Source organism: Dunckerocampus dactyliophorus, chromosome 1, assembly GCF_027744805.1.
Source record: "Dunckerocampus dactyliophorus isolate RoL2022-P2 chromosome 1, RoL_Ddac_1.1, whole genome shotgun sequence".
Classification (NCBI taxonomy): Eukaryota; Metazoa; Chordata; class Actinopteri; order Syngnathiformes; family Syngnathidae; genus Dunckerocampus; species Dunckerocampus dactyliophorus.
The window spans coordinates 17894894-17922703 of NC_072819.1; the positions used below are offsets into that span (position 1 = coordinate 17894894).

At 40.5% G+C, this 27810-nt stretch overlaps 1 protein-coding gene and 1 non-coding gene across 2 annotated transcripts in view; one reads left to right on the forward strand and one right to left on the reverse strand.

Moving 5' to 3' along the window:
- The window catches only part of calcrl2 (calcitonin receptor-like 2), a 35341-nt gene extending 14968 nt beyond the window's left edge, over positions 1-20373 (forward strand). The window contains exons 2-13 of the mRNA XM_054770681.1: positions 7359-7416; positions 8787-8961; positions 14244-14351; positions 14445-14557; positions 17284-17375; positions 17449-17578; positions 17654-17807; positions 17882-17942; positions 18383-18449; positions 18550-18768; positions 19075-19116; positions 19276-20373. Coding sequence (XP_054626656.1) covers positions 7359-7416; positions 8787-8961; positions 14244-14351; positions 14445-14557; positions 17284-17375; positions 17449-17578; positions 17654-17807; positions 17882-17942; positions 18383-18449; positions 18550-18768; positions 19075-19116; positions 19276-19545 — 1489 coding nt within the window. The 3' untranslated portion in view covers positions 19546-20373. The remainder of the gene's footprint in view (positions 1-7358; positions 7417-8786; positions 8962-14243; positions 14352-14444; positions 14558-17283; positions 17376-17448; positions 17579-17653; positions 17808-17881; positions 17943-18382; positions 18450-18549; positions 18769-19074; positions 19117-19275) is intronic.
- Positions 20374-24261: 3888 nt separating this feature from the next.
- On the reverse strand, positions 24262-24333 carry trnaq-uug (transfer RNA glutamine (anticodon UUG)). Its single transcript has one exon. It is a non-coding gene; the product is annotated as a tRNA-Gln (tRNA).
- Positions 24334-27810: the final 3477 nt, after the last annotated feature.

Consider the following 27810-nt stretch of genomic DNA (forward strand, 5'->3'; position numbering starts at 1 on the left):
GTATCTGGAATTATTCCATTATCTGGATCAGTCTTTGATATTTTATAGAACCTGTTGGAAACTTGACCTGTATTTTTTTTCCCAAGTGCTCTGGTTATATGCATAAATGCCGAAAATGGTCCTACCTCGCAATACTGAAGAATCCTTTAAACCAGTGGTCTCAAACTCGCGGCCCGTGGGCCATTTGCGGCCCACCAAATCGTATCTTGCGGCCCGCGACTGGACATCAAAGAGTAGTGTAACTGCAGCCCGCAACATCCGGGCAAGCTCAGTGTTACTTCCATACTTACAAGGGCAAGTAAACACCGACACTGAACTAACAGTGGTGTTATCACATGGATGTATTGTGAGCCGTATCGTATCGTGAGGTACCCTGAGATTCCCAGCCCTACTCCCAATACTTGATGCGGCCCAGCCTCACCCAGACTCTACCTCCACTGGCCCCCAGTGAAATTGAGTTTGAGACGCCTGCTTTAAACTATCACCCCTGGATCACCTCCAACATTTAATCAGTTCTTCCGACAATTTCTGAAAATGTCATCCAAATCCATTCAGAACTTCAGAAAGTTATGTTGAACACAAACAAACAGATAAACGCCAGCAAAAACATAACTTCCTTGGCGGAATGAATTTGTTAAACTGTGACATAATTCATTAAACTGTCTATTCATTAATTACATCGTGAAGTATCAACTTAAATTAAAATATTGAATCTATGTATGGCCAATTTATATATTTGATGACCTTTTTAGACTTGTTTCAGTCATTTTTAATGATTTAATAGTATTTTTAAAAAGTCTTCAATATGTTTGAACAAAAAAAACACCCATAGAACATTTTATTGAACTTCTTGCTTTCTTGGCATTCAGTTTATTCCATTATAACCTATAAGAAGGTGGACAAATACTGTTGATCAATCAACAGAAAGACATTAATCCTTCACAAGCAGGACTTGATAGTGCAATGTATTTTAGGACCCTTTACAATGGAAACGCATACAATGCATACTGTACCAAACTGAAAATGAGCATATAGTTTACATTCAAATCCACCTTTTGATGCAACTGTTGCCATGCAACACGAACGCAAATCAAGGTTTGTCGTATTCATGGCTGTACTGTGACGAGCCAAGCTGAACAATATGACTCAATGGAAACTATCTTCTAGTTGAATATGGAATTTGTGTCGACAGCGATGCGTCTGTAGCTGTTACCAGAAGTGTAAAGCACGCGTCATTTGACAGTGACTGTTCGCAGACGAAACATGCAGCAGTGCAAAATGTGGGCCTCCTTTAAAGGAACCCGCTCAGCTATTGAAACAGTCGGTCATGCTGAACTTGCTGCAAACAAAGCCTTCTTCTTTTGGGTGCTAACCAAACTCCTTGGCCATAGTTCATCATTTTTTACACGCAGCGCTTTTTGGTCAATGGTCCTACAGCAGTAACAATTATTATAGAAAAGTGTCCTAATTAGGAACAATACTTTGCCGTATGGAACTCATGTAACTGCAGCTGTGTTTCTTTGTCAGCATGAAAGTGACTTGTTTGACAGCACTCATTGAAGACACTAAACAGAATTAGGCTCTACTCTGAACTGCAGTTATTTTGTCATTTAAAGCAGTGGTCTCCAATGTTTTTTGACCCACGGACCCACAAATCTCCCACGGACCGGGGAGGGGCGGGGTTTCGTACATTATAGCGATCTAATTTATCTTATTTATTATGTATTGTGTAAAACTAAGCCATGAATAACATCAAATTAAAAGCACAAAATGAATGCCGACCCACCATCCACCAGTTCAAGCCTGGAGTTTTTCCAGAGAGATTATTACATGGCTGTTTGACGTGTGTGGTAAAAGGCAGTGCGCTAGCATGAATTAACTTGAGACAAATGTGCACATTAGCACTCAATAAGTCATCCAAACTTACCTTTATGCATTCCCACATAGTATCAGCATTTGACACCAAATATGAGGTGAAAGAAAAATGGTAAAAATACAGTAGTAGTCTATCTGTGCGGCATGAGATAAAGTTAGCACACGCACAATGGACATGCGTCAAGTGAGACGGATGTAACAGAGAGAATCCGGCCACTTTTCTAAATAAAACATCAAAAAAATAATCAAAATAATTTTTTCTTTCTGTGCAGCCCGGTACCAAATGACCCACGGCCTGGTACCAACCTGGGGGTTGGGGATCAATGATTTAAAGGGACAAATCTTTTTTTTTTATATATGTTTGATGTTAAATATGTGGTATACTACTCAAAAGAAGTTAGGAATATTTCAGATACAGTTCAGGATGAACCTCCAATGTACGACTGTATAATCTTTACTGGTGAACTTCATTTGAGCTTCTCTAATTTTGTCCAACATGTTCAACACTTAACGCACAACTTGCTGTTCTCTAACATAACAGCTGTGCATATCCCTAACTTTTTGTGAGTAGTATATAAACTACAGATGTGCATTATCAGTTAATCTAGAGTTAAATAGTTTTGTGAAGTTATTCTTGGTTTAATGGCGTCTTGTAACATTGGAACACAATGGAGCGTACTGCTTTGGTGCAACCAGCAGAGGCACTGATTGAAGTACTGTAGTTTTATGTCGTAAAACAATGGATTGGCAAACTACGGCCTGGGGGCCACAGCGTGCCCGCCAAGCGTTTGAACCCGGCCTGCCAGATGGTTCCAAAGTATTTAATATACAGTAAACTTTTAACATACATGCTGGCAACATGCAAATAGTGAGAGTCAATCTGAGTCAACCTTTTGATGGTTTAAGTAGCTTTTCACATGCAGACAACTACCTCACACATGATGGCAAACAAGCACAAACACAAGTCAACACTGCACTGTCTGGGAAGTAAAAAAGAAGGGACGTTCACATCCTCTTTAATAGTCAATGTTTTCATTTCATAGCTCATATTGTTATCACACATCCTTTATGCATGTACATTCCGCGTGTCTTATTCAGTAAAAAAAAAAATCTGTCAAATTCAATTTTGTTTTTTTATGTGGGATGATGTTTAAAGTGCTCCTGAAAAAGGGATACAAGCACATATAGCAGATTGTATGGTCATGCTTATGCTTATGGTTATGGTTTAATTTATTTCGAACATGCATACAGCATCCATTGAATTGAATGCATTGAAAGACAAATAATTCCAGGTAGATAGTTGTTTTTATTTAATTTATATAATTATAGTGTTTCACACATATGCAATTACTATTGCAACAACACATCATCAGCAGGGTAAAACTAACCTGCCTCACGACGGTCTAAACGCAGGTCATGTTCCCTATTAGTGGGTGAACAATCGAACACTTGGTGAATTTTATATATATTTACACTCCTGATCAAAATCTTAAAACCAGTTGGAAAATTGCTAGAATTTGCATCAGCTGATAAACAGCCTATTTCAGTTTAATTGTTGTTTTCAATAAATTACTTTTTCAAAATGCTTTTTGTCTCACTCCCCCTTCTTGCTTTTGCATATTGTAGCTCTACTTAAAACCTCATTAAGGGCCCTGTCACACCTTGACGATTTAGCCAGCTTACGCCAACGTATGAAAAATTTGGCCAATACGCTGGTGTACGTCGAATAAGTTATGGGTAAGTTTTGTATATGTTAACAGCACGTCAACTTTATTAATGCCTTAGCGAGTCACAAATCCATAAGTGGTAGCGTATGCAGCCTACCCTACACCAGGGGTCTCAGACTGGTCTTAATATGAAAGATTAATATTCGTGTGGCCCGCAAGTTTGATATGAATTTCACTTGTCGTGTGCGGAGCTGAACGAACCAATCACGGTGAGGTATATGGGTCTCGAGGGTGGGACCTCGGCTGAACGAACCAATCACGGTGAGGTACATGGGTCTCGAGGGCGGGACCTCGGCTGAATGAACCAATCACGATGAGGTATATGGGTCTCGAGGGCGAGACCTCGGGCGGAGAGTACGTCTCACGCCTCACCGCCTTGACGCGGTCGCTCGCTCATTCATTCATTCCTCCACTCAGCTGGGCAGAGGAGAAGCCGTGAAGCCGCTGAATGAATGAGCAAGCGAACGAATCAAGGCGGTGAGTCTTTGGACGTACAGATAACGTATGTGAACAGGCGTCAACGACGCATAACTTATTGCCCGCGGATGCGGGACGTATGAATCATACGTTAACATACGTCGAAAAGTTTTATGCAGGCACAAAATTTTGGGATGACTTAGACGTACTATGAGAGCGTACGTATCATTCCACATACCATTCTTACTCACGGTGTCTTTAAAGATCGAGCTAAAAAAACATCACAGAGCAACGTAATAGGTAGATAACAACAGACAAGACACTACCAACGAATAATACTGAATAATCAACAGCTAGGTGAGCCCAAAACGTGTGACTTAGCAGCAATTTACAACAGTACAGCAAAGCACGCTGGGAAACAGGAAGCGCTGTTGTCAAAACCATACACATAGACGCAGCATCGAGCGCTGAGCCTTACGTCAGTGTCGCCGCCATATTGGATGTGGCAAGACAGCGCTGTAAGTGAATACAAATATATGTGCTTACTTTCATAAGACGCCTTTCTACAAACAAATTTAAGTTAATACCTCTCGTTTCATATACTTGGGAAACAGTTCGGCACCAAAAACAATGTATTTGATCTTCTCAGATAGCTAAGATAACAACTTTATTGATTCCATTGAGTAGTTTTCATACAATAAAATAATCTAAAATAAGAACATGACAGTTATCAATCAAAATAATAATCAGCAAATTCATATATTTTAAACAATACCCCTTTAACTAAAATAAATTACATCTTTCCAAAAATAAGATAAATCAAGGCACAAGAAACTTAGTGCTGTCAATTGATTAAAAAATGTAATCAAGTTAATCACGTCTACTCTGTGATTAATCATGATTAATCACACATTTACCTTGGGCTTAATTAAGTAGACTTTATCTATTGAAGTACTACAATTGGCTTGAATTTTGTTTTGAGATAAAAGTAGTACATGTATGGCGTCTGAATAAAGAAATATTCAACAAACCAGCATTTTAAGACTTTAACAGCTATACACATAAAGAGAATACAATGTCTTTATTTGCTGAGCAATGCATGAGCGCGACACACGGCAAATGTTTGTATGGTAGACTCCTCGCTGCTGCTGCCATATTTCGGGCACTGTCTGTCCCTACAGTGGTAACCTTTTCTATTGTCCCCCACTCCTTAGCAACATCAATAAAGTGACAAGCACATGCCTTGGCGAAATGCCTTCCTCCGATTTCACTACAAATGAGTGCAGCCGCCAACTATTATCAACCAGAAGTACTGTTACCTCCTGGTAGTTATGGTTGCTTACAGCTGTCCAGTGGTGTCCTGTCAGTGCAACAAATGTAGCTTTGGCCAGCTGGTCCAACTTTGTTGCCTTTTCATTTCCATCCAGTTTGTGAATTCTTGTGACAGTTCCCCTGAAGGTGTTCTATATAATGTGCCACCTGTGGCCCATTATATATATTTCAGTATGATATTATATATACAGTATATCATTAAATATACTGTATCTGTATGAGGTCGTGAAGACGGTCGTCTTCAAATATGTTGATGGTTCTGCAACCTCTCTGGCAACCTATTCAGCAGCTGCATTATTTAACCTAGTCGTTGTCTTTTTGTTGATAAGTCTGAGCCTGGTGCACTCTGCTTGATCCCACGTTGTCAGCATCCTTGCTAACGTTAGCAAAGATATGCTTTGCCAGAAGGTGGTACTTCAGACTTGTGCTTCTATGAAAAGACAATTCATCACCGCAATATGTCCAGACTTCCATTGGGTGGCTTTTTAAACTGAAATTTCCCATGAAGCAGACCTGGGTCTTTGTCTTCATTCATTGCTGCTGGCTGCATTTGCCCCACCTTTCACCTTTCAACTCGAGGAAAGTAAACATCCGCGCAGGAGGACTACAGGGTGACGCTGTGGTCAAGCTTAGTGATAAAATTAAATTGCTATTAGTTATGACTTTTTTATGCGTTATGATTTTCAGATAAATCACGGGCGTTAATGTGTTATTTTTGACAACCCAAAGAAAAATATATATATATAAATACGTATGTGTATGTATATATAATCCGCCCACCCGTAAATTTTTTTTAACTCAATGCTGGTCAAAAAATTTGCCTGTCTCATAGTAAAATAACAACACATGGGGTCAGCTATGGGAAGTTGATGTCATGCCTGGTGCGTGGAAGTTTGAGTGTGAATCCCCGCATGCTGAGACAAGACACTTTCAGGTGAGAATAAACATTTACTGAACACTTGTGCAACAAAAATACAGAAACTCAAAACTATGGTGCGAAATTAAGAGTCCTAATGGACCGTGACAGAAAGGGAGAGTTCGAAAAGAGTAACTAAGAACTATCGGAGAGACAAGCGGGCTATCGGCCAAGCAGGAGGGTAGCACATGACAAAAGGATAAAAGTACAACAAGGGCACTAAGGTGAATGACTGGAGAGCCGAGCTGACGTGAAGCGTGGTCAGAAGCGTCCGAACGGGGGAATACCCCTACGCCTACCTAAAGCAGCTGAGGTGAGCAAATGGAAGTGCTGATGGAATGCAGCCGCACTCGTCCAGTAGCTCCGCCCACCTCAGAAAAAACAGCATCTGAGAGACACGCCGCATAATGAGCAGCAAGGAGCACTAACAAGTCACACAAAAGCTCTACTAACGGCACAGCAACATAAGGAAAGACCGACATGTCACAGCAGAGCGCGACAGCTGAGCTACATTCACTCTATGACACTCCTGGCAGCACAACATGGGTATTGAAACAAGAGTTCAGAATATTCACAGAAAGTGACTCTCCTATCACGCTGAAAATGATATTTCAAAATGTACAATTTACGGCAACCCTGTGACACAAATCATCCAGCATTATACTGTATATCACTGTGGATTTCATTTAAAAAACACTATGCTCATGTTCAGCCCTGGTCTGTCTTGTATTTCCCACCATTATGTTTTCTTTCTGTACAGGAAATGGTAAGAACTGAATGTACGGCAACATGAGCCATGACTTAGATGAAACCATGCTGTATTTGTTTTCTCCCCTTAAGGATTTAAAACTCGTCCGACAGAAGAAACGCTTAATTGTTTAAAAGTCCAGCCTCTCTGCAGTGATGATGATCGTCTGCGACCCTTTAGGGAACTTGCTGCCCTATGATAAACATCTGCTTCTCTGACCTCCAGTGCACACAGCGCTGAGGGATTAATGACGGAGCAGGGGCTTCCTGTCTTGATAGATGAGGAAAAACATGTTCACAGAGACTGCGAATGGATTCTTAATATGTTTTGTTTGTTCTGTTAGTGACATGTGGAAGACCGAAATTCCTCTGCTGATGTTTGTACTAGTGCTGGGCTCACAGGTAAGAATATACTGTAAACATGGACACACACAACATTGTGGAGCATGCATATGAGAGTGTATTAGAAAAGCTAATCGTCCACTCGCTCAAACTTGCCATAAAATTGACATATAGTAGTAGTACGCAAATAATTGAAGCACCCATTAATAGGCCTAAAAAGAGTGAGTATTTTTTATACTCTAAACCAGTAGTGCTCACACTTTTTTAGCCTGTGAGCTACTTTTAAAATGACCAAGTCCCCAAGATCTACCACCTACTATAAATATGGAAAATATATATATTTACTGTATTTATAAAGAAAAATATGAGTACGTATTTATGTATTTATTTATATACATGTATGCTATACATGTATATCAGAGATGCACGCACTTTTTCAGCATGCAGCATGCAATGATCTACCTCTTTCTACAAAACATCCATTCATCCATTTTCTATACCGCTTCATCCTCATTAGGGTCGCGGGGGCATGCTGGAGCCTATCCCAGCTGACTTCGGGCGTCTACAAAACATATATATATAAAATCTTAAGAAAATTTTGAAATTCTATTGTAAATATTAATGATTAGTATTTCATATTCACATTTTCAAAGTTTACAGGTAATCCAAGTAGTTGCTATCATAATTCACTTCAATATGGAAATAAAGATAATTACACATAACTCCTAAATAGTTGTGTACATAACCTGAGTACTGGTAATATGTCAGTCACATTAGCTATGTAACGTTCATTAGGGCACACATCATGTATTACATCCAGTTAGCATTTGCTATCAAACATTACCGATATACAAGAATTTTAAATGATTATGCAAAAGACAATGCAGCCTAAATCAAGGAAACATATTAAAAAGGTTTCAGGAATGGGCAGCTACCAAGTGATGTTTACGCGATCTACCTTGGCGATCTGCCGGTAGCTTGCAATCGACGTAATGGGCACCCTGCTCTAAACCCTGTAGTATGCCTCCCACAGATTTTAACACATTTTAAATTCAGTTTTACAAATGAAGAATCAATTACAGACATAGACGATACAGTATTGTTCTTTCAGAACGTGCAGTTACACAACATCACCTCTTGTCAAAGCATCTTCCTGCTAGAAAATCGACTTGTGTTTTTTTGCCCTCACCTGCATTCATAGCTGCAGCACTCTTTGTCCACTGCAGATAGCGCCATCACTTTCTGTTGACGTTATCACAAAATAACAAATTATTTACAGCTAAAGGCACGGAACAGAAATCCCAAAAAATTTGGGGGAGCCAATGCCAAACCACAAATAGGCACCAATGTACTGTACTGTATAGTGTACGCCCACAGAAGATGTTCATTTACTATATAACAAACTACAACTACATTTTCACATGCTGTAGGTTACACGTTGCGAGGACCTGGGGTCCATGGAAGGAGATACATTAGCCTTGCAGGATCAGCAGGGGAATGTGGGCGACATATTCGCAGTTCTGGGAACGACACGTCACCAGATCCTGACTGCGCAGTTTGAGTGCTACCTGAAGATAATCCATGATCCGCCGCGAGCAGATGAAGGTATTGTATGTATTATCTCTTTTTCTTTCTCAAGTCTATTCTGGACTTAATTGTGCTATTTCTGTATACATTCTATTGTTTTATTTTGCTACAGTATACTATTTGCTCGAAATAAATAATAATTAATCAAGCAGAAGAAGGTAATGATACTGCACCTACTCGTTGGTTTATTTGATAGGACTACTCTCATTTGTCATCTACCTCAAATGGTTTCACAAATAATGTATAAGCCTTCTTAAATCAACAATATGTAACAATTTAACTCTAAAATTATTTTGATAGTACACTGACTAGTACGGTAATAAAGGTATCGCTGTCATTGCTTTTCTAAAACCCAGATCACCGAATTTAGTGGTCTACAATACTGGTGGCCCAGCCAGGACACCTCTCATACTACATATCTATCTATTAGGGGTGTCACAGGATCAAAATGTGATGAGAAAAAAACTGCCTCGTGATAATAAATAAACGCATTTAACACAAAAGAAAATGAACCTGGTAATTTTGCCGGCTTCTATATATTGCCATGTGCATGGGTGTCTGTTTTCCTCCTCTCTCGCCTCCAAACAGGCAGGAAGAGGATTCACGCTATGCATGGTTCATCAGCACCTACTGTAGATGCTTCACAGAACAGGCGTTCCGTTGAGCGGATGGCTTGAACAGTGTGAGACCTCTTGTCAGTCATACAGTCGCTTTATCTATGAGGGATGGAGGGACTAGCATTCACACAGCAAAAGAACAAGCCAGTATGCCGAATTTGTTCGAAAGTGGTAGCAACATAAAAGGTAACAAAAGGAACTTTCCCACCTCAAACATGTCCACCCGGCCCACTTTTCCCATCTGGAAAAAAAAAAATCACACCAACAGTCAACACTCACTGAGACGTTTGATTGGAAAAGTAAATAGTTAATACAGTTGAAAAGCCAGCATTAAAGGAAATGCTCCAAACGTTTTATAGACAGTACAAATTGCCTGTGAGAAAATACATGTCACAAACGGCAATTGCACAACTTTACATAGTGAAAGACGACACATTAAAGGAAATATTCCATTATTGTGATATATTATCATGTAATGTTATTATTATAATTTTATTTGGTCTCAAAAAATGTTGAGAATAATACTGTTTAGCATCAATTTGTGGGACAATGAATGCATTGTTTTGTGACTTGGTTAAATAAAAAGCTTTGTTTTCCCAGTCATATTTTGTCATCGTACTTTTTAAAGTTAAAATATCATCTTGTCTTGTTCTGGTAGACCCAACCTTGTGTATCGTCTCGTCCGGTGAGTTTTAAATGAAACACTTATACTGAACTCAGAGTGTTGAAGTCTCTCATTCACCTTACTGTAGATGCCCTTTGTGTTTAGTGCTAATTGAATAGAATATATTGTGTCAGTCGCGGTTAAAGAGGATATGATTCTGAAAGAAAGGAAACTTTGCCTTTGTCTGGTGGCACTGCTTGTTACTGCTGCTCTCTTTCAATCCGCCTTTGAAATGCTATTTTGTGCCCCGCTTCCCAGCATGCCGCTGCGTAACCTGCCACCAGCAGGTTTCCGTCTATTGTTGGCCCCGTTTGAGCGGCCCAGCTGCCAGAGAGCTGCAGCTTATGCGCACAATGCAAGCTACAATGAATAGTTAATTTATAGGACTAGGAGTACCACATAGGAGAGGGAGAACATGTATAAAAGGTAAGGGAACCATTTTTCCACAGGATATAACCGGAATAGAAATACAGGGGAACCTGTTTACGTCAGTCCCGTTCCACCTTGTTCTTCTTTTTATTAAAAAGTGCCCCTTAAGTTGGCGTCAGCATACATACACTACCGGTCAAAAGTTTTAGAACACCACAATTATTCCAGTTATAAGTCCAATGAATAGCTTGAAATGGTACAAAGGTAAGTGGTGAAGTACCAGAGGTTAAGAATAAACTAAAAAATAATGTGTATTTCAGAATTATACAACATGGCCTGTTTCAGGGACCACAAAATGGGTCAACATTTTAAAGCTGTTCTGCAGAAATGGAGGCTGATCAAGCCTTGGCAGTTGGTGCAACTAATTCCTACAGGTGTTCCAAGTTCTGGAGTACTTACTACATCCTCTGTCTGCATAAAAAGAGTGTTCAGAACACACTGTGGTACTATACACTTGTGAACATCAGTTGAACAGCATTGTACTGGACTCATTTGTTGCTACAACAATGACAAGAAAAAAGGGAATTAACAATGGAAGAGAGACAGACCATCTTAACACTTAAAAATGTAGGTTTTTCCTCCAGGGAGTGTTCTAAAACTTTTGACTGGCAGTGTAGTTGACACCTTTTGTCAGCGTAAAATTTGAGGTGCAAAAGGGTCATTTCTTTGAAAAATGGGTCAGTTTATGTTGACACGTGTTACAGTATTGTCAGCTTTATTGTTGCTGCTAAACGGAAACATAACTACTGTCTAGTTACTCAGCATTAAAACATGCACACAGTACCTTCCTGTTCAGCACAAAGTAAGCTTCAAAATAGAAGCATGTGTCGTGTTTGGGCGTTGTGATGTTGTGGTGACGATCCCAAGAATGCAGAGAGCAAGACCAAGTGGCAGTAAAATGTATATTTTTAATAATAGCTGCAGTGCAGCTATTATTGTGTGTTGTCACCTCTGCTCTGGCTGTCTCACTTGTGGATTTTCTTTCTCTTTGGGGTAATGAATCGCCAAACGGTGCACTCATTTGGACTTGTTTAAAACATCTCCCTCTTTGCAAAAGCCAAAGTGTTTCCACATACTAGACTGCAATGGTGGCTTAATAATTTATCGCTTGCCGGCTTGTCCTCTCTCATCCGCCATGGTATGGTTTGTTGTCTGCTGGCGTATGACACGTGGCGATGACGTCACAGACAGGCAGATTGAGTCGACTAACGTTTATCGTTTATCATTAAAAGTGCTAAAAAACACATTCATATAAAGCCTGCCGTGCTTAAATCCAATGGTTTATTTTCTAGTATTGATGCAATCAATTGATTATCTTTTAAACGATGTTAGATCGATATATGTTGTCCGGAATGGCAACTTGCTGAACACAGATTGATGTATTTGGATCAAAGTAATATAATCAATACATCGATGTAGTAGATGAATCGTTACACCGCCAGATGACGGGTGTGGGGTTGTTTCTTCCATATAGTAAGATGCAAGTGTAGATGGTGTCGATCTCTACATCCACCTCCTTTGATTGGAGGAAGTTGGCAATCTGTTGCTTTGTTGAAGGAACATTCATATGATCTGGTTCTCCTCTGTTTTGAACTGTCCAATCTTTTGACCTGGGTGTAATTCAGAGCCATGTGAGCATCACTTTGTTCATTTGTGCATTCAGATCCATCTCATCAATTATATTTCTCATTTGCTCTGTGATATTTTTTCCTTTGCTTCTTTCTCTTCTTCGAGAGCACCGCACAAGGCAGCATTGTCTTCCAATAATGCCTTGATATCTTCTTGTAGAACCCTGACATCCTTGCATAATGCTCTATTTTCTTCCATAGGGTTTTTAGCCTCCTTAAGAGCAGCACACAAGGCAGCATTGTCTTCTAATAATGCCTTCATATCATCCTGCAGACCCCTGGCATCCTTGCATAATGCTCTGTTTTCAGCAAGCAAGGCAGCATTGTCTTCCAATAATGCCTTGATATCGTTCTGTAGAACCTTGATACTGTATCATTGCATAATGCTCTATTTTCTTCCATAGGGTTTTTAACCTCCTTAAGAGCAGCGAGTAAGGCAGCGTTTTCATTTTGCAACTCCTCGCTTTCTTGTCTTAGTGTCTTGGTATCCTTGTCAGTGCTCTAGTTTCCTCCATAAGGTTTATGACATCACCATGGTCCTCCATGATCATTGTGATAAGGCTGTTCTGTGTTCGTACATATTGAATCTGTGGTTTCACACACTTAAAATCTTGCTCTGTTTGTGATTGCAGATGCCTAAATTCTCGCATTGTTTGTACTGCAGTATGCTCTTGTAACTTTGTCATCTCCTGCTTCAAGATGGACAGATACATCGCCGATTATTCGTCTCCAAGACAAATTCACATTTCCAGCAGCTGTGCAAAAATAATAAACTTCATAAAAATGAAACAAACAACGCAAGATAGGAGCAATAAGAAAAATATGAAAATAGAATAAGTCCAGTCCTGTCTGTGTATTTTATCGACCCCCCTCTGTTGTGTTGAACAGCCACATGACATGGGTGAGGAATGATCTGCTTAGACTTTCATGGAGCAGGACCGTGATAGTAATCTGCCAGTGAAACTGCTCTACTGTCGGGAGATGGTGCCGTGTATTGGATGATGGATCAGGCGTATAATATCAAATTTTTGGTCTTGAGAATATCTTTGAATTCTGAAACTGTATTTTCATTTGAGGTATCGTCCTCCTCCTCATCCGACAGCCAGACTGACCCTATTTCTCATTTTGAATCCATATTTCTAGGGCCAGTATCATTTTGCTTTGTTTGCATTGTTGCTAGGCAACTGCTTTGAACTTCAGCAGTTAGACGGTTAGCTTGACTTACTAGCAGCTATCAGCACTTGTAACTACTTTATTTCAAGGACTCGCCTATGCGAGTTAAAGTTGAGGGAGCCAACAAGCAGTTCTGATCTTGTGTTTGTGTAGTGTAGGCAGGAAAGCACCAAAATAGTTCAAATTTCTAGTATCATCAGCAGAGCTCTTGCCATGTACATCCTTTTCCGGCAAACAACAAGGAAAAAAACCCATTTAACATTCTTAATGGTCATAATGTATGGTCAAGTGTAAAAATAAGTTAACCACTGTTAATATCAAAACAATAAAACAGTCTTAACTTCAATGGCAAAGGAAAACTACAGAGGTGAGTCGTGTCACATGACTAATATTTTTCCACCACCTCCATTAATAATACAATATAATAATATAATAGAACGTTTTGCATAACTTACTGACTTCTCGCACGACGTTATGCGTGATACGGTTTTTGTGCAACTCTTTTTTGCACGTTTTATCTAAACTTTGTTTTCTAAGACGTCAGGGGCATTTGAATTTAAAGGTTGTACAGCTAGAGGGCTAATTAGTCTTTGTTCTGTTTTGTTTTGTTTCTTTGTTCAACCACTTGACTTTAATAATTATCAATGTGGCCAATACATAAAGTAGGTAAAAAAGTGCAGTAAACCATATAAATAGACATTTCACAACCAATATGTTGTCTCCATTTGTAATTGTACACTTAACGTCGCAACTCCCCAAGAAATAGCTTGTATCTACTGCCCCCTGCAGGTAATTACTGTAATCGCACGTGGGATGGCTGGCTGTGTTGGGGGGATTCGCCACCAGGGACTGTCGTACAGATGTGCCCTGAATACTTCCACGACTTTGACCCTGCTGGTGAGGCCTTAACACGCAGAAATAAAATTGGTCTTCATTATTTTTTAACTCACAATCAAGTGAAATGATAAATTATAATATTTTCACCAACAGAGAAAGTGACCAAAGTATGTAATCCTGACGGCCAGTGGTTCCACCACCCAGAGAGCAAGAGAGTGTGGTCCAACTACACTCAGTGTCAGATCTACACCAAAGACAAACTGAAGGTGACAATCACGTATCCATGTAAGGTTATTAAATATCTTTTAGTCAGCTTATTAAGAAATGATTTCATATGAAACTGCTTTTATTCTTAAATGTCATATATTGTACACTTGTTCACCAAGTCTCAGAGGTCCCTCAGTAGTCTATTGGAAATGTGCTGGCCAAAATCTAGCCTGCATGCTGGAATCCCCGCCCCAGCAAAAGCTTTCAACACAACCAGTGGGCATAATATAAAAATATACACTGCTCAAAAAAATTAAAGGAACACTTCGAAAACACATCAGATCTAAACTGGGGGAAAAATGATTTTGAATATCTTTCCTGATAATAAGTGGGTGATGTATTAGTAACAAAATGATGCCACATAATTTGATAGAAATGAAAATGATCACCCTATAGAGGGGGGAAATCAAAGACACCCCAAAAATGAAAGTGAAAAAATGATGCAGCACACTGGTCCATTTAACTAAAATGTCATTGTAGCAACTCAAAATGATTCTCAGTAGTTTGTGTGGCCCCCACGTGCTTGTACGCATGCCTGACAACGTCGGGGCATGCTCCTAATGAGACTACGGATGGTGTCCTGGGGGATCTCTTCCCAGATCTGGACCAGGGCATCACTGCGGTACCTGGACGCATGGAGGAGATTCCAGGAGACAGGTCGTTACTCCAGGAGAGCTGGACAGGGCCGTAGAAGGTCCTTCAACCTTCAGCAGGATCGGTATCTGCTCCTTTGCGCAAGGAGGAACAGGATGAGCACTGCCAGAGCCCTACAAAATGACCTCCAGCAGGCCACTGGTGTGAATGTTTCTGACCAAACAATCAGAAACAGGCTCCATGAGGGTGGCCTGAGGGCCCGACGTCCTGTAGTGGGCACTGTGCTCACTGCCCAGCACCGTAGAGCTCGATTGGCATTTGCCATAGACCACCAGAATTGGCAACTACACCACTGGTGCCCTGTGCTCTTCCCTGATGAGAGCATGTTCAACCTGAGCACATGCGACAGACGTGAAAGGGTCTGGAGATGCCGTGGAGAACGTTATGCTGCCTGCAACATCATTCAGCATGACCGGTTTGGTGGTGGGTCAGTGATGGTCTGGGGAGGCATATCCCTGGAAGGATACACAGACCTCTACAGGTTAGATAAAGGCACCCTGACTGCTATTAGGTATCGGGATGAAATCCTTGGACCCATTGTCAGAACCTACGGTGGTGCAGTGGGACCTGGGTTCCTCCTGGTCCACGACAATGCCCAACCTCATGTGGCTCGTGTATGCAGGTAGTTCCTGGAGGATGAAGGAATTGATACCATTGACTGGCCCCCACGTTCACCTGACCTAAACCCAATAGAACACATCTGGGACATTATGTTCAGGTCCATCCGGCGCCGCCAGGTTGCTCCTCAGACTGTCCAGGAGCTCATTGATGCCCTGTTCCAGATCCGGGAGGAGATCCCCCAGGACACCATCCGTAGTCTCATTAGGAGCATGCCCCGACGTTGTCAGGCATGCGTACAAGCACGTGGGGGCCACACAAACTACTGAGAATCATTTTGAGTTGCTACAATGACATTTTAGCAAAATGGACCAGTCTGCTACATCATTTTTTCACTTTCATTTTTGGGGTGTCTTTGATTTCCCCCCTCTATAGGGTGATCATTTTCATTTCTATCAAATTATGTGGCATCATTTTGGCACTAATACATCACCCACTTATTATCAGGAAAGATATTCAAGATCATTTTTCCCCCAGTTTAGATCTGATGTGTTTTCGAAGTGTTACTTTAATTTTTTTGAGCAGTGTATATAACTAACAACAGAAATTCAGATGGAACTGGAGCGTAATAATATTGTAGTCAATGGGGCCTTCTGGGTGGGACTGTCTGGTGTAAACATCACTTGCTCCTTGCTCCATTACGAAGAAAATTGTAAAAAAATATAAATATTTCAACATTCGAGCACACGTCTAACACAGGAAATATCCTTTTCAATGTTACTTTTCACGGTGGAAATAACAAGATGTATTTTATTCAGTACTTACTTACTTTCATTATGTTATTGTTTCTTTTCCAACTTTTTGATGTCGTGAGCACTTTAAGGAGTGGGACAGGAGGACACGTGTTAGCAACACTAGCAAAGCTATGTGAGCTACAGTGCTACTATTACACTCATATTTTAACAACAAGGTCATGCCTTTTCACTGAAGAGCTCTGGGCTTTAAGATGTGTAGCGAAGCCTTTCACAATTTTATTACAATTTATTTTTACAAAGCTGTCCTCCCAGAAGTGGTGGCTGCATACACCGGGCAGGCTCATCGAGCTTGTGGTGGTTCTTCCTTCATGATGTCATGCGACTGAGCACTTCTCCTCACAGCAGTGGAGCAGCAAGTGATGGAGATGATAGATTTTTCTCACATTTGGTGCTCATAAACATACTCCAGGGACACATATTAATGTTAGGACACCATTAAAAAGTCACATTTGCACCTTTAAAAGATAAGGTCATCTGAACTTTAGGGGCTACAGTGGTAGAAGTGGGTATCTGATAGTCATTGCTTTGGAAGCCCTGCAGAAAAAGTTGAGGCCGAAGTTCAGTCTGGTCTATCACAAGCAGTTTGGACTGGCTTGAAAACCAGATAGTGTAAACTGAGTCATATCCTGCATGCAGCTCCTTGTTACTGTTGCACATTATAAATCTAATAAATGAACAATGACTTACTGTTTGTGCAGTTTGCCATCAGTCTCTACTACCTAGCCATGGTGGGTCATGGCCTCTCCATCGTCTCCCTCATCATCTCCCTCATCATCTTCTCCTACCTCAAGTGAGTGTTGAGCTTGACGCTCTTCTGCACATAACTGCATTGGCATAAACGTTGACAGTGTTTGTTTTGTTAGGAGTCTTAGCTGCCAGAGAATCTCCCTCCACAAGAACACCTTCCTCTCCTTCATTTTCAACTCAGTTGTTACCATCATGTGGCTTTCTCTCACGGTGGCCAACAACCAGGCCATCAACGCCAGCAATCCGGTCAGTCATTCAGTGTCACAATGTCTAAACTATGAGGTACAAATTGATTGATTTTTCTGACAATCTCTCTGCCAGGTGAGCTGTAAAGTGTTGGCTGTGTTGACTCAGTACACATTGACCTCCAACTACTTCTGGATGCTGTGCGAGGGCATCTACCTTCACACTCTCATCATAGTGGCCGTCTTTGTCGGGGAGCAGCAGCTCTTCTGGTACTATGTCCTGGGATGGGGTGAGTGCTCTTACTGTCCTGTTTGACTGTCCCAAAATGGCACCAGGCTAATGTGAATGTACTTCCATCCTCAGGCTTTCCTATCATTCCTGCCATCACGTATGCTGTGGCTCGTGGCTTTTTCTTTAATGACAAGTAAGATCTTGGATGGTGTTGTGGTGGTGTGGCTCCGTTTGAGGTTATTGTTAGGCTTGTTCAATAGATAGTCAAAGTGAGTTGTGGTTGCTCACTCTCGGGAAAACACTGCCCTGAGCATTTTGCCAGAGAATTTCAAGTCCCCGCCGGACAGCTATAACAGGATCAAGACGCTGGAAGAAGGGTTTACTCTGTATCACAATGAAGCCTTTAGTTTGAGGGTAAGGATTAGGCTAGGTTTAGTTTTCTTAGGGTTGGGATTAGGATTAGAGATTTGTGTTTTGTGTTGTGTCAGCTAAAGTTAGCTTTAGGTTTGGGGGTTTTGGTTTGGCTATCCTTATATGTAGGCTAGGTTTAGGCTTCATTTTAGGCTTCAGGTTAGGATTGGGAAAGCCTTAGTATACTATTGTAAAACTATTGACTAATTATTGTGTGTTTAGGTGTTGGTTCAGCTCACACACTCACCTGCTCTACATCATTCATGGCCCCATTCAAGCTGCACTGCTGGTGAGTGTACCATTAGAGTAAACTGACTGCTAGGCTACCTTTAGGTTCAATGTTAGACATTGCTTGTTATGTACTTGATGTACACCCCATCTGTGTCCAGGTCAACTTGTTCTTTCTGCTGAACATTTTGCGGGTTCTGATCACCAAGCTGAAGGAGACTCACTGTGCCGAGTCCACTACTTACATGAAGGCTGTGAGAGCCACCCTCATCCTCATCCCTCTGCTGGGGGTACAGTTCGTCCTATTCCCTTGGAGGCCCGAGGGACGCATCAGCCGGGCCATCTATGACTTCTTTGTAAATATCTTCTGCCATTTCCAGGTACAAACAACACAGTTTTTTACTCACATAGTGGCTAGGGGTGTTCATTTAGTCAAGTTCAGAGAGTACCAGACTTCTATTATAGGTAAACATGTGCTGTATATGATTAGAAAGGCATTTAAACTTTGTTTGTCTTCATTTAAACGGCACTGTAAAGATCAGCTGTATATATACAGTATGCCATGTCCACTGTAAAGGTCAGCTTTGCAGATGCCCGCTGTGCATTCAGTGGGTTTTGTTTTAAAGAGGTCAGTTGTTACACATGCCACCATCGGATATCATAGGGGACGTTTTTTTGCTTTACAGGGACTCCTGGTGGCAATTATATACTGTTTCTGCAATGCTGAGGTATGTCATTAGCTGTGCATCCTTTGAACACTTAATTAAGTACACCAGTTTTGACTGTGTAAAAGTAGATTGTTTGTATTGGGTCAAACAATAAACAATCCCCCATGTGGCTAAAACGGTGTACTGCAGTTAAAGCCGCTCTGTTTTTGTCTCCACCAGGCCCAAACGGCTCTGAAGAGAAAATGGGCCCAGTGGAAGTCGGCCTGGGATAAGACGGGCTGGGGCGAGACCCCCTCCACCAACCACAGCCACTTCAGCTACCACAACAATTCCTCCTTCACAGAGACCAGCCGTGCCACCGTAAGCTTGGAGCAGCCCAATGCTCACTGGAAGACCGGTGAGAACGCTCCCTTCCTGTCCGAGAGCAGCACGGTGTGCGGCAACAGGGAGGCGGACATGATGAACAAGCTGCAGACAACCAACATTTGATGCCGATGACGACCCTTTTTCGTCAGAACAGAGCCCTGGTCTTTCGTATTTTAAGAGCACTGAAAAAGCCATCGTATTTTCAGAGTTTAGGCACTGTAAGACATACATAAATTATATTACTGTGTAGTGATTATATATGTCATAATGTTATACATATACCTGTATGTTGTGCCTGATGACATACTGTAATTCCTCATATAGTGTCTTTACTCAACGGCAGGGACTACCAGGTGAATATTAGGGGTAAGGCCTTTATCAGGCAGGAACTTTTCATTGTACAAATGTATTTTTATAATATTACATAGTACTGTATATATAGTTTTGCCATTTTCTACAAATATATAAATAGTTTGATTACAATCATATACGTATTACTATGACATAACAAGTATAATATTCTATGTTTAAATGTGTAGCAGCTTTTACTCTAGAAGCATTTCTTTTAAGGCCACTGTAAATTTCATCTGTAAAGCTGCCATGTCAAGATGTGTGCATTATGGTAATTAGTAGCGGTGAAATGATTCATCCACGACATTGATTCATCAGTTTATATTCCTATGATTCAACTACATCGATCTGCGCTTAACAAGTTTCCATTCCAGATGACAAATATCGATCTAACATCATTTAAAAGGTAATCCAGCGATTGAATCGATACTACGAAATGAAGCATTGGATTTAAGCATGGCAGGTTTTCTATGGATGCGTGTTTTTTTTTTTTATTGCACTTTTAATTATAAAAATGTTAAATGTTACCGATTCAGTCTGCCTGACATCATCACCATGGGAGTTGTAGTTGGCCTGTGAAATACAGTTGATTCGCTTCTTCTTCTTTTGGTCAGTGGATTCACTTCATTTAGTATTCATATTTAACTCATCTGTCCTTATTTTAAACTCCTTTTAAGTGACATTTATGGGGACAATATGCAAAATAAGGACGTTTTGTACGCCTCTAGACAGTAGTTTACGGTCCAGTAGCAGTGATGCTTAGTGACGTCATCATCCAGCGCGGCGTGTCCAGGTCAAACGCGTAGCAAAACTTCTGTCATTATTTGTATTCTTGCAAGTTGCTGCACCGTTCTTTCAAATGGCTGCTCTGATCAGGAGGATTATCAGCACAAAAAAAGCCCCTACTGGCATCGGCCCCTGCAGGTGAGAATGTTTTAACACCTAATTGCAGATGCCATATCACATTCATTTGTTGAGGAATTTGAATAATGTCCCTCATTGGGTGCAAAGTGCTGGCTTGGATTGCACTATTTAAAGTAAATTATTAATCAATCCAAGCTATACCACCCTCTGTTCATCCCGATTTTTAATTGCATTTTTAACTCATTTTTAGTGGCAGAGTGGAGGCTACTATTTGAGGAATTATAGTATAATGTTGTTTCAGATAATAATTGGTTTTACAGATAACATCTGTGACTCAGTGAGTGTTTTGTCTGCCCCACTGAAAACAGTTGTCAATTTGACATTCCAATTTGAAAAAAAAAAAAACGTGAGCTGTATATTGCAAACTTGACTGTGGATTTCTTATTGAGTATCTTTGAAAAAGCATGTCCACATAAAAGGCAGTGCTTTTAGAAAACTATACACTATTTGTATTTTTAAATGAATTTGAGCCTTGGTGATGTGGAATTTCAATGTCCTGGAAGTTGGGATGTACGTAGTTTTTTTCTATGTGAGAACATAGTCTAAAGGTTAGTCATATACTGTATAACATTAAAACCACAGACAGCAATGAGGTATACGTCAAGAATAATGAAAAACTTTCTATGTGTGAACATAGTCTAAAGGTCAGTCGCATACACTCCTGATCAAAATTTTAAGACCAATTAAAAAATTGCTAGAATTTGCATTTTGCACATTTGGTTCTTCATGAGGTTTTAAGTAGAGGTACAATTTGCAAAAACAAGAAGGGGGAGTGAGACAAAAAGCACTTTGAAAAAGTAATTTATTAAAAACAACAAACTGAAATAGGCTGTTTATCAGCTGATCAAAAGTTTAAGACCATTGGTCAAAAAATGTCCTGTTACCACACAGATGAGGGTCCTCAGTCATGAGGGATGCCCGCTGCAACATCTGCAAACGGTCGTCAACCGCCGTTTGACGACCCTGCACCACCTGAAGCTCCAGCGTTCCACTGAATGAAAAAGCACCCCAGATCATGATGGACCCCCCTCCACTGTGCCGGGTAGAAAACATCTCAGGTGGGATCTCCTTGTCATGCCAGTAACGTTGGAAGCCATCTGGACCGTCAAGGTTACATCTTTTCTCATCAGTGAATAAAACTTTTTTCACATTTCAATGTCCCATGTTTGATGCTCCCTGGCAAAGTCTGAACAGGCAGTTTTGTGGCGTTGAAGGAGACGAGGTATTTGAATTTGTTTTTTGTTTTTTAAACCCTTTTTCCGCAGATGCCGTCTGATGGTTATTGCGCTGTAGTTGGCACCAGTAAGGGCCTTCATTTGGGTCGAAGACCGCCCTGTGTCTTGATGGACAGCCAATCGAATCCTCCGGCTCAGCGCAGTTGTGATTTTTGTGGTCTACCATTTGACCTTTTTGTTCCATAATGCTCAGGATCTTTAAAAATAATTAGAATGACTGATTTACTGCACCCAACCTCAGCAGCAATGGCACGCTGCGAGAGGCCTTGCTTATGCAGCTCCACAATCCGACCACGTTCAAAAAGAGAAAGCTTCTTAGCTTTAGCCATCAGGAAAGCATGACAGTGTGAATGCCTGACAGAAAATAAAAATGTGGAGCAGATTTTGGCTTTTATAGCCTGTGGTCTTAAACTTTTGATCAGGTGATAAACAACTTATTTCAGTTTTTTTTATTGTTGTTTAAATTACAAGTTCCTAATGTTTTTTTGTCTCACTCCCCCTTCTTGTTTTTGCATATTGTAGCTCTACTTAAAACCTCATTAAGATCCAAATGTGCAAAATGCAAATTGTAGCAGTTTTCAACTGATCTTAAGATTTTGATCAGAAGTGTATCACATATAACAAGGATTGCAATGAGATACAGTTGAGGTCAGAAGTTTACATACAGTTGACCCAAAAATATTCAACTCTAATTTTACCTTTTAATTTCAAAGAATTGAATCCAACTGCTCATGGTAATAATTGGGCACAGTGTCACCTTCATTTTATCAATGATCTTTCATAGATTAAAAGCAAAGGATAAATTTGTTAGCTCATTTAATGGAAAATGTCAAAATCATGATGGGTCAAAGGTTTACATACACTGAATAACTTGGTTCAATTCCAGTAGTAGATGGTAAGATAATGTTATGTAATCGTTGGTAATGGTCCACTGCCACCAGGTGACAACCTCATTGATGACTAATTACATAATGATATTTACATAACCATGCCATAGCCCTCCTGAATGTATAAAAGGCCACTCCCCAGTGCTAGGTGGCCACTATGACAATTCTGCAGCATGGGGAAGTCGAAGGAACTTAGCCAAGACCACAGAAGGCGTATAGTGGAGTTGCACAAGGAAGGATTGTCACTTGGAGCAATTTCCAGGCAATTAGATGTGCCACAACCCACCACTCAAACCGTTGTTGCAAAATACAAGAAGCTTGGGACAACAGCTACCCTGCCAAGGAGTGGAAGGAAGAAGAAATTGACGCCAAAAGAGGAGCGAAACATCGTCAGAAAGTTGCAGAAGAGTCCCACAACCACCAAGAGGGAGCTCTGTCATGATTTGAAGGCAGTTGGCAAAGATGTGTCTGTCTCCACTGTTAAACGAGTTCTGCACAAGAATGGTCTCCATGGGTTCCAAGCCAGAAAAAAGCCATTACTCACAGAAAGGCATCGCAAGGCCCGTCTGAAGTTTGCAAGAGAACATGTGAACAAGGAGACTACATTCTGGAAGCAAGTTCTTTGGTCCGACGAGACCAAAATGGAACTGTTTGGCCACAACAAAAACTGGTGAAGCCTTCAATCCGAAGAACACGATACCGACTGTGAAACATGGTGGCAGCAACATCATGTTGTGGGGTTGCTTTGCTTCGTCTGGCACTGGTACACTCCAGAAGATAGAAGGCATCATGAAAAAGGAGCATTACATTGAGATTCTACAGAACAACGTCAAGACGTCTGCCCAGAAATTGAATCTGAAACGGAACTGGATCTTTCAACAGGACAAGATTCTAAACACACAGCCAAAATTGTGACCAAATGGTTCGAAGACAAGAAAATCAAGGTCCTGGACTGGCCTTCACAAAGTCCTGACCTTAATCCTATAGAAAATCTCTGCTCTGAGCTAAAAAAACGTGTCCGTAGACGCAAACCATCAAATTTGACTCAGCTGTACACTTTCTGCCAAGAGGAATGGCCAAAGATTCCAGAAAGCTACTGCAGGAAGCTTATAGACAGTTATCCCAAGCGATTGATGGCAGTTATCAAGGCAAAAGGTGGTTCAACCAAGTATTAAATCATGTTGGAAGGAGGTGTATGTAAACATTTGAGCCGCTGAACTTCAGAAAAATGTCAAACTATGTTATATAATTCTTGAATAAAAAAACTGTCTTCAATAAATCAATCAAGAAAATGAAGTAGACATCTGAAATATATTGTCATAAGAAAACAATATTTGTGGCATAACTGTAACCCGTTAAAATTGTGATTAAATGTTTTTTCCAAGTTGTATGTAAACTTCTGATCTCAACTGTGTACGTCTACGAACAATGAAAAACGGGAGAGGTCCCACCGAGATTTGAACTCGGATCGCTGGATTCAAAGTCCAGAGTGCTAACCATTACACCATGGGACCAAGGGATGGCACTTGCTGGAGTACAGTTGGTTTCTATATGTTACACAGAAACCGTGAGTACTATGTTTTTTGTAAAACGTAAAATTTGTAAAATTTTGTAAAATTGTAGTTCTATTACACGTCACTATGCTATATATATTAGCCATTTAGCAAGTACGAGCCGCACATCAAGCGCTTTGCCAAACATATATTAAAGCGAATATAAACCTATATTCACAGAAGAAAGCATCATGTTGTATACTGTTAATAATGTAATTATTATTAACTATTTATGGTTTAAGCACTGAAGAAGGCGAATTTTCCCACCAATTTTAACGCTAACATTTCTTCATATTCTATTCTTCATATGCCAATCCACTTCCGCATTGGCAAGCAAACATTACCTCTTCCGGTATTTGACAGCATTTTAACAACAAGTCAGGTACTGTACTCTTTCTTTGTAATTTATTATTAGTTTACGTGCCTCGAACAAGCACTCAATTCGGCAACAACGACATGAAACCGCATGAAATGCAACGGTAAAGGGAAAAACGTTCAAACTATAGAATATGTATTAATACACTGTTGGTGTCGCCACTTCCTGTATGTTCTTCGCTTGTTTTGATCTTGATAAGATGTGTTTTCTCACACGTACATCACATTAAAACCGTGAAAACGAGCAACAGTAAGTAAAACGTGTTTAAAAAGAGTTGTCGGGGGCGTGTTGTAATGCTTGTGATAGCTAACTGTTACAGCTTGGGGGCAGCAAATAATCAACAGTTCATTAAGCCCACTATTAGACAAGTCTGTCCAGGAAAGAAAAATCTGTCTTTAAACAGATAAAAATGTTTAGGCAGTCATACAAGTGTTTATGTAACATGGTCTTATTGTGGTTGTAGATTGGCTACATAAGAGGGGCAAACTGTTATAAACAGCTCTGTATGAGGCTAAAGTGCTATATTATCACAATGCAGTATATTTACTGTATCAACTAATGTATACATCAGCAGTTGCATTAAATCTGTCTGTCTTCATCCATACATGCCTCCATAGCTTAAGAGCAAGGTGGTGTGAGGATATGTTAACCTGATGTCCCCCAGCTTAGTCTGTACCAGCAGCAGCTTAATGGGAACACACACACACACACACACAAACACAGTCCTGTAGTTGCAATCCCAAACAAATGAGTAAAAAACTCCTCCCACGTGACCTCCCCTCACTGCAGCTCCTTTTGACCCATTAATTAGCATGAAGACTGGTCAATCAGTTGGACTTTGGGTGAACAGGAATGTGATTGGAATCAATACTTGAAATTGGTCAAGCACACTGAGGGGAATTGATGTTGCTATATTCAAGTAGAAAGTGAAATAATTTATTCTGCTGCCATAATAAAACCCTTGTTAAGATGCACAGGCAATGTTTGAAATAACATTGTAACAGTCTTAACTGTCATGCAAGCGTAAGAAAAAGTTAACCACAGTATAATAAAACTAAAACAAAGTAAAACACTATTTGAAGGTGCCTGGCATAATGGAAAGGAAACAGGAAGGTGTTTGTAGACTGATACTGTCATCTAACGGTGTTTTATAGGTACTGATGGAGTTAATAAAGCCTTGTGTATGTCACAAAAAAGTCAAAGAAATAGCTATCATAGAGTTAATCCTTGAGATCAGCCATCACCAAATGGCAGACGTCGGTCCGGATCCGGACCCAGTGATGACCCTTTACGGACCCGTGACCAATTAAAATAAATGGGAAATATAATAACGTATAAACATGGTCGTGGACCGCTCACAGTGGCAGTCTGAGGACATAATTATTTCAGTTATTACGGTTACATGACAAACGCAGTGACATCACTGCAAATGTGCCAATGAAATGGTTTGTTTACTTGCAGAGCGAAGGAGAACTCCTGGCTTGCTCAAAAGTAAGAACAGTTGATCGAGAAAACCGGACATTTAAAATTGAAAGAACGGGCTACGATCTTCATTCTTCCAGAATCCAGTGCCAAACCGCTGTGTCTCATATGCTCTGAAACTGTAGAGGTGGTCAGAAGCGGAAATGTGACACGACAACCTGACAAAACACACATCATTTGAGGGGAAGTATCCACCGAAGTCGCTTTGAGCCTCGTATGAAAAATCTACGAGAGTCTTAACACATTAATTTACAGCACAGCAACGTGCAAATGAGTGTTCACTAAGGATTGTATGGATATCGGAGCAAAACAAAACATCTTTCACTGACAGGAGAGTTGTGAAGGAGTGCTTCTAGAGATCTTACTCAAAGGTAAACAAAAAGGAATTGTGTGACAAATTTAGGGAAATCTAAATGTCAGCTACAACAATAACAAGAAAATGTTAAACGTTAAGAGAATGTACTGTTGCAGCTTTGTGTTAAAGAGAAGAAATGTGGTCCTGTTTTCTTTTAAATGTAGGGTTGTAGGGTGATGCACAGGGTTTCATTACATTTGATATTCATATGAGCTAGTCTGTTTAAGGCAAACTAACGCAATTTAAGGCAAAATAAATTTTGCTGTACAAAAAAATTGCATAAACAGACCTTACTCAATTTTAATTTAATACCCCTGCTTTAAATGCTCACTAAACCGAAGTCCTGCTGTGGGCTGGCGATCAGTACAGGGTGTACCCCGCCTCTCGCCCGAAGTCAGCTGGGATAGGCTGCAGCTTACCCCCGCGACCCTAATGAGGATAAGCAGCATAGAAAATTGATGGATGGATGAACCGAAGTCTTGCAAGTTTTGCTGACATCAGATATGATGACTGTTTAAACTCCCAAGTTTTGTGTGACTCTTGCGGCATATTTTCCAGAAAATGTTAGTTGAATTCCAAATTGTACAACTTTTGAGGTGCTTTTTTTTTTCCAAATTCCAAATTATATGGCTTTGGAGGCATACTTTTCCTGAAGGTTTGTGCTGCATTCCAAACTGTAGAACCTATAAGTATATTCCTAAATACTGTATGCCTCACATGCTTACTAAACAATTTTTAAAGTATCAAAGTATAAAATGTATAGGTATCACCACTATTGAATCATAATGTAAGATGATCGATGAACAGATGGAATCTGAGTCACAGCTGCCCTGGGATAGACTGACGAAAAAGTGGCTGCGAATGTGCACCTATGGCTCCTCGACCAGGCAAGGTAGGTGAAGTGTCTTGCCCAAGGACACTACAACAGTGACTGGGATGGAGGAAGCAGGGATCGAACCATCACCCTTCCGCTTTCTGCTCTACAATAAAAAATTGTGGGCTTTCTTACAGTGGTACATGTATGCTGTACGTTTTACCTTTATTATCACATCTTTATAAATTATTACTGGAGGGGCGTGATTGGGAGGAATGGCCTCCCAGATCTGAACTCGTGCGGTGTGATGCTATTGGATTTCTGTGAGAACCACAGTTTGTCCATAATAAACAGCATGTTTGAACATAAGTGCACTTGGCACCAGGACACCCTAGACCGCATGTCTATGAT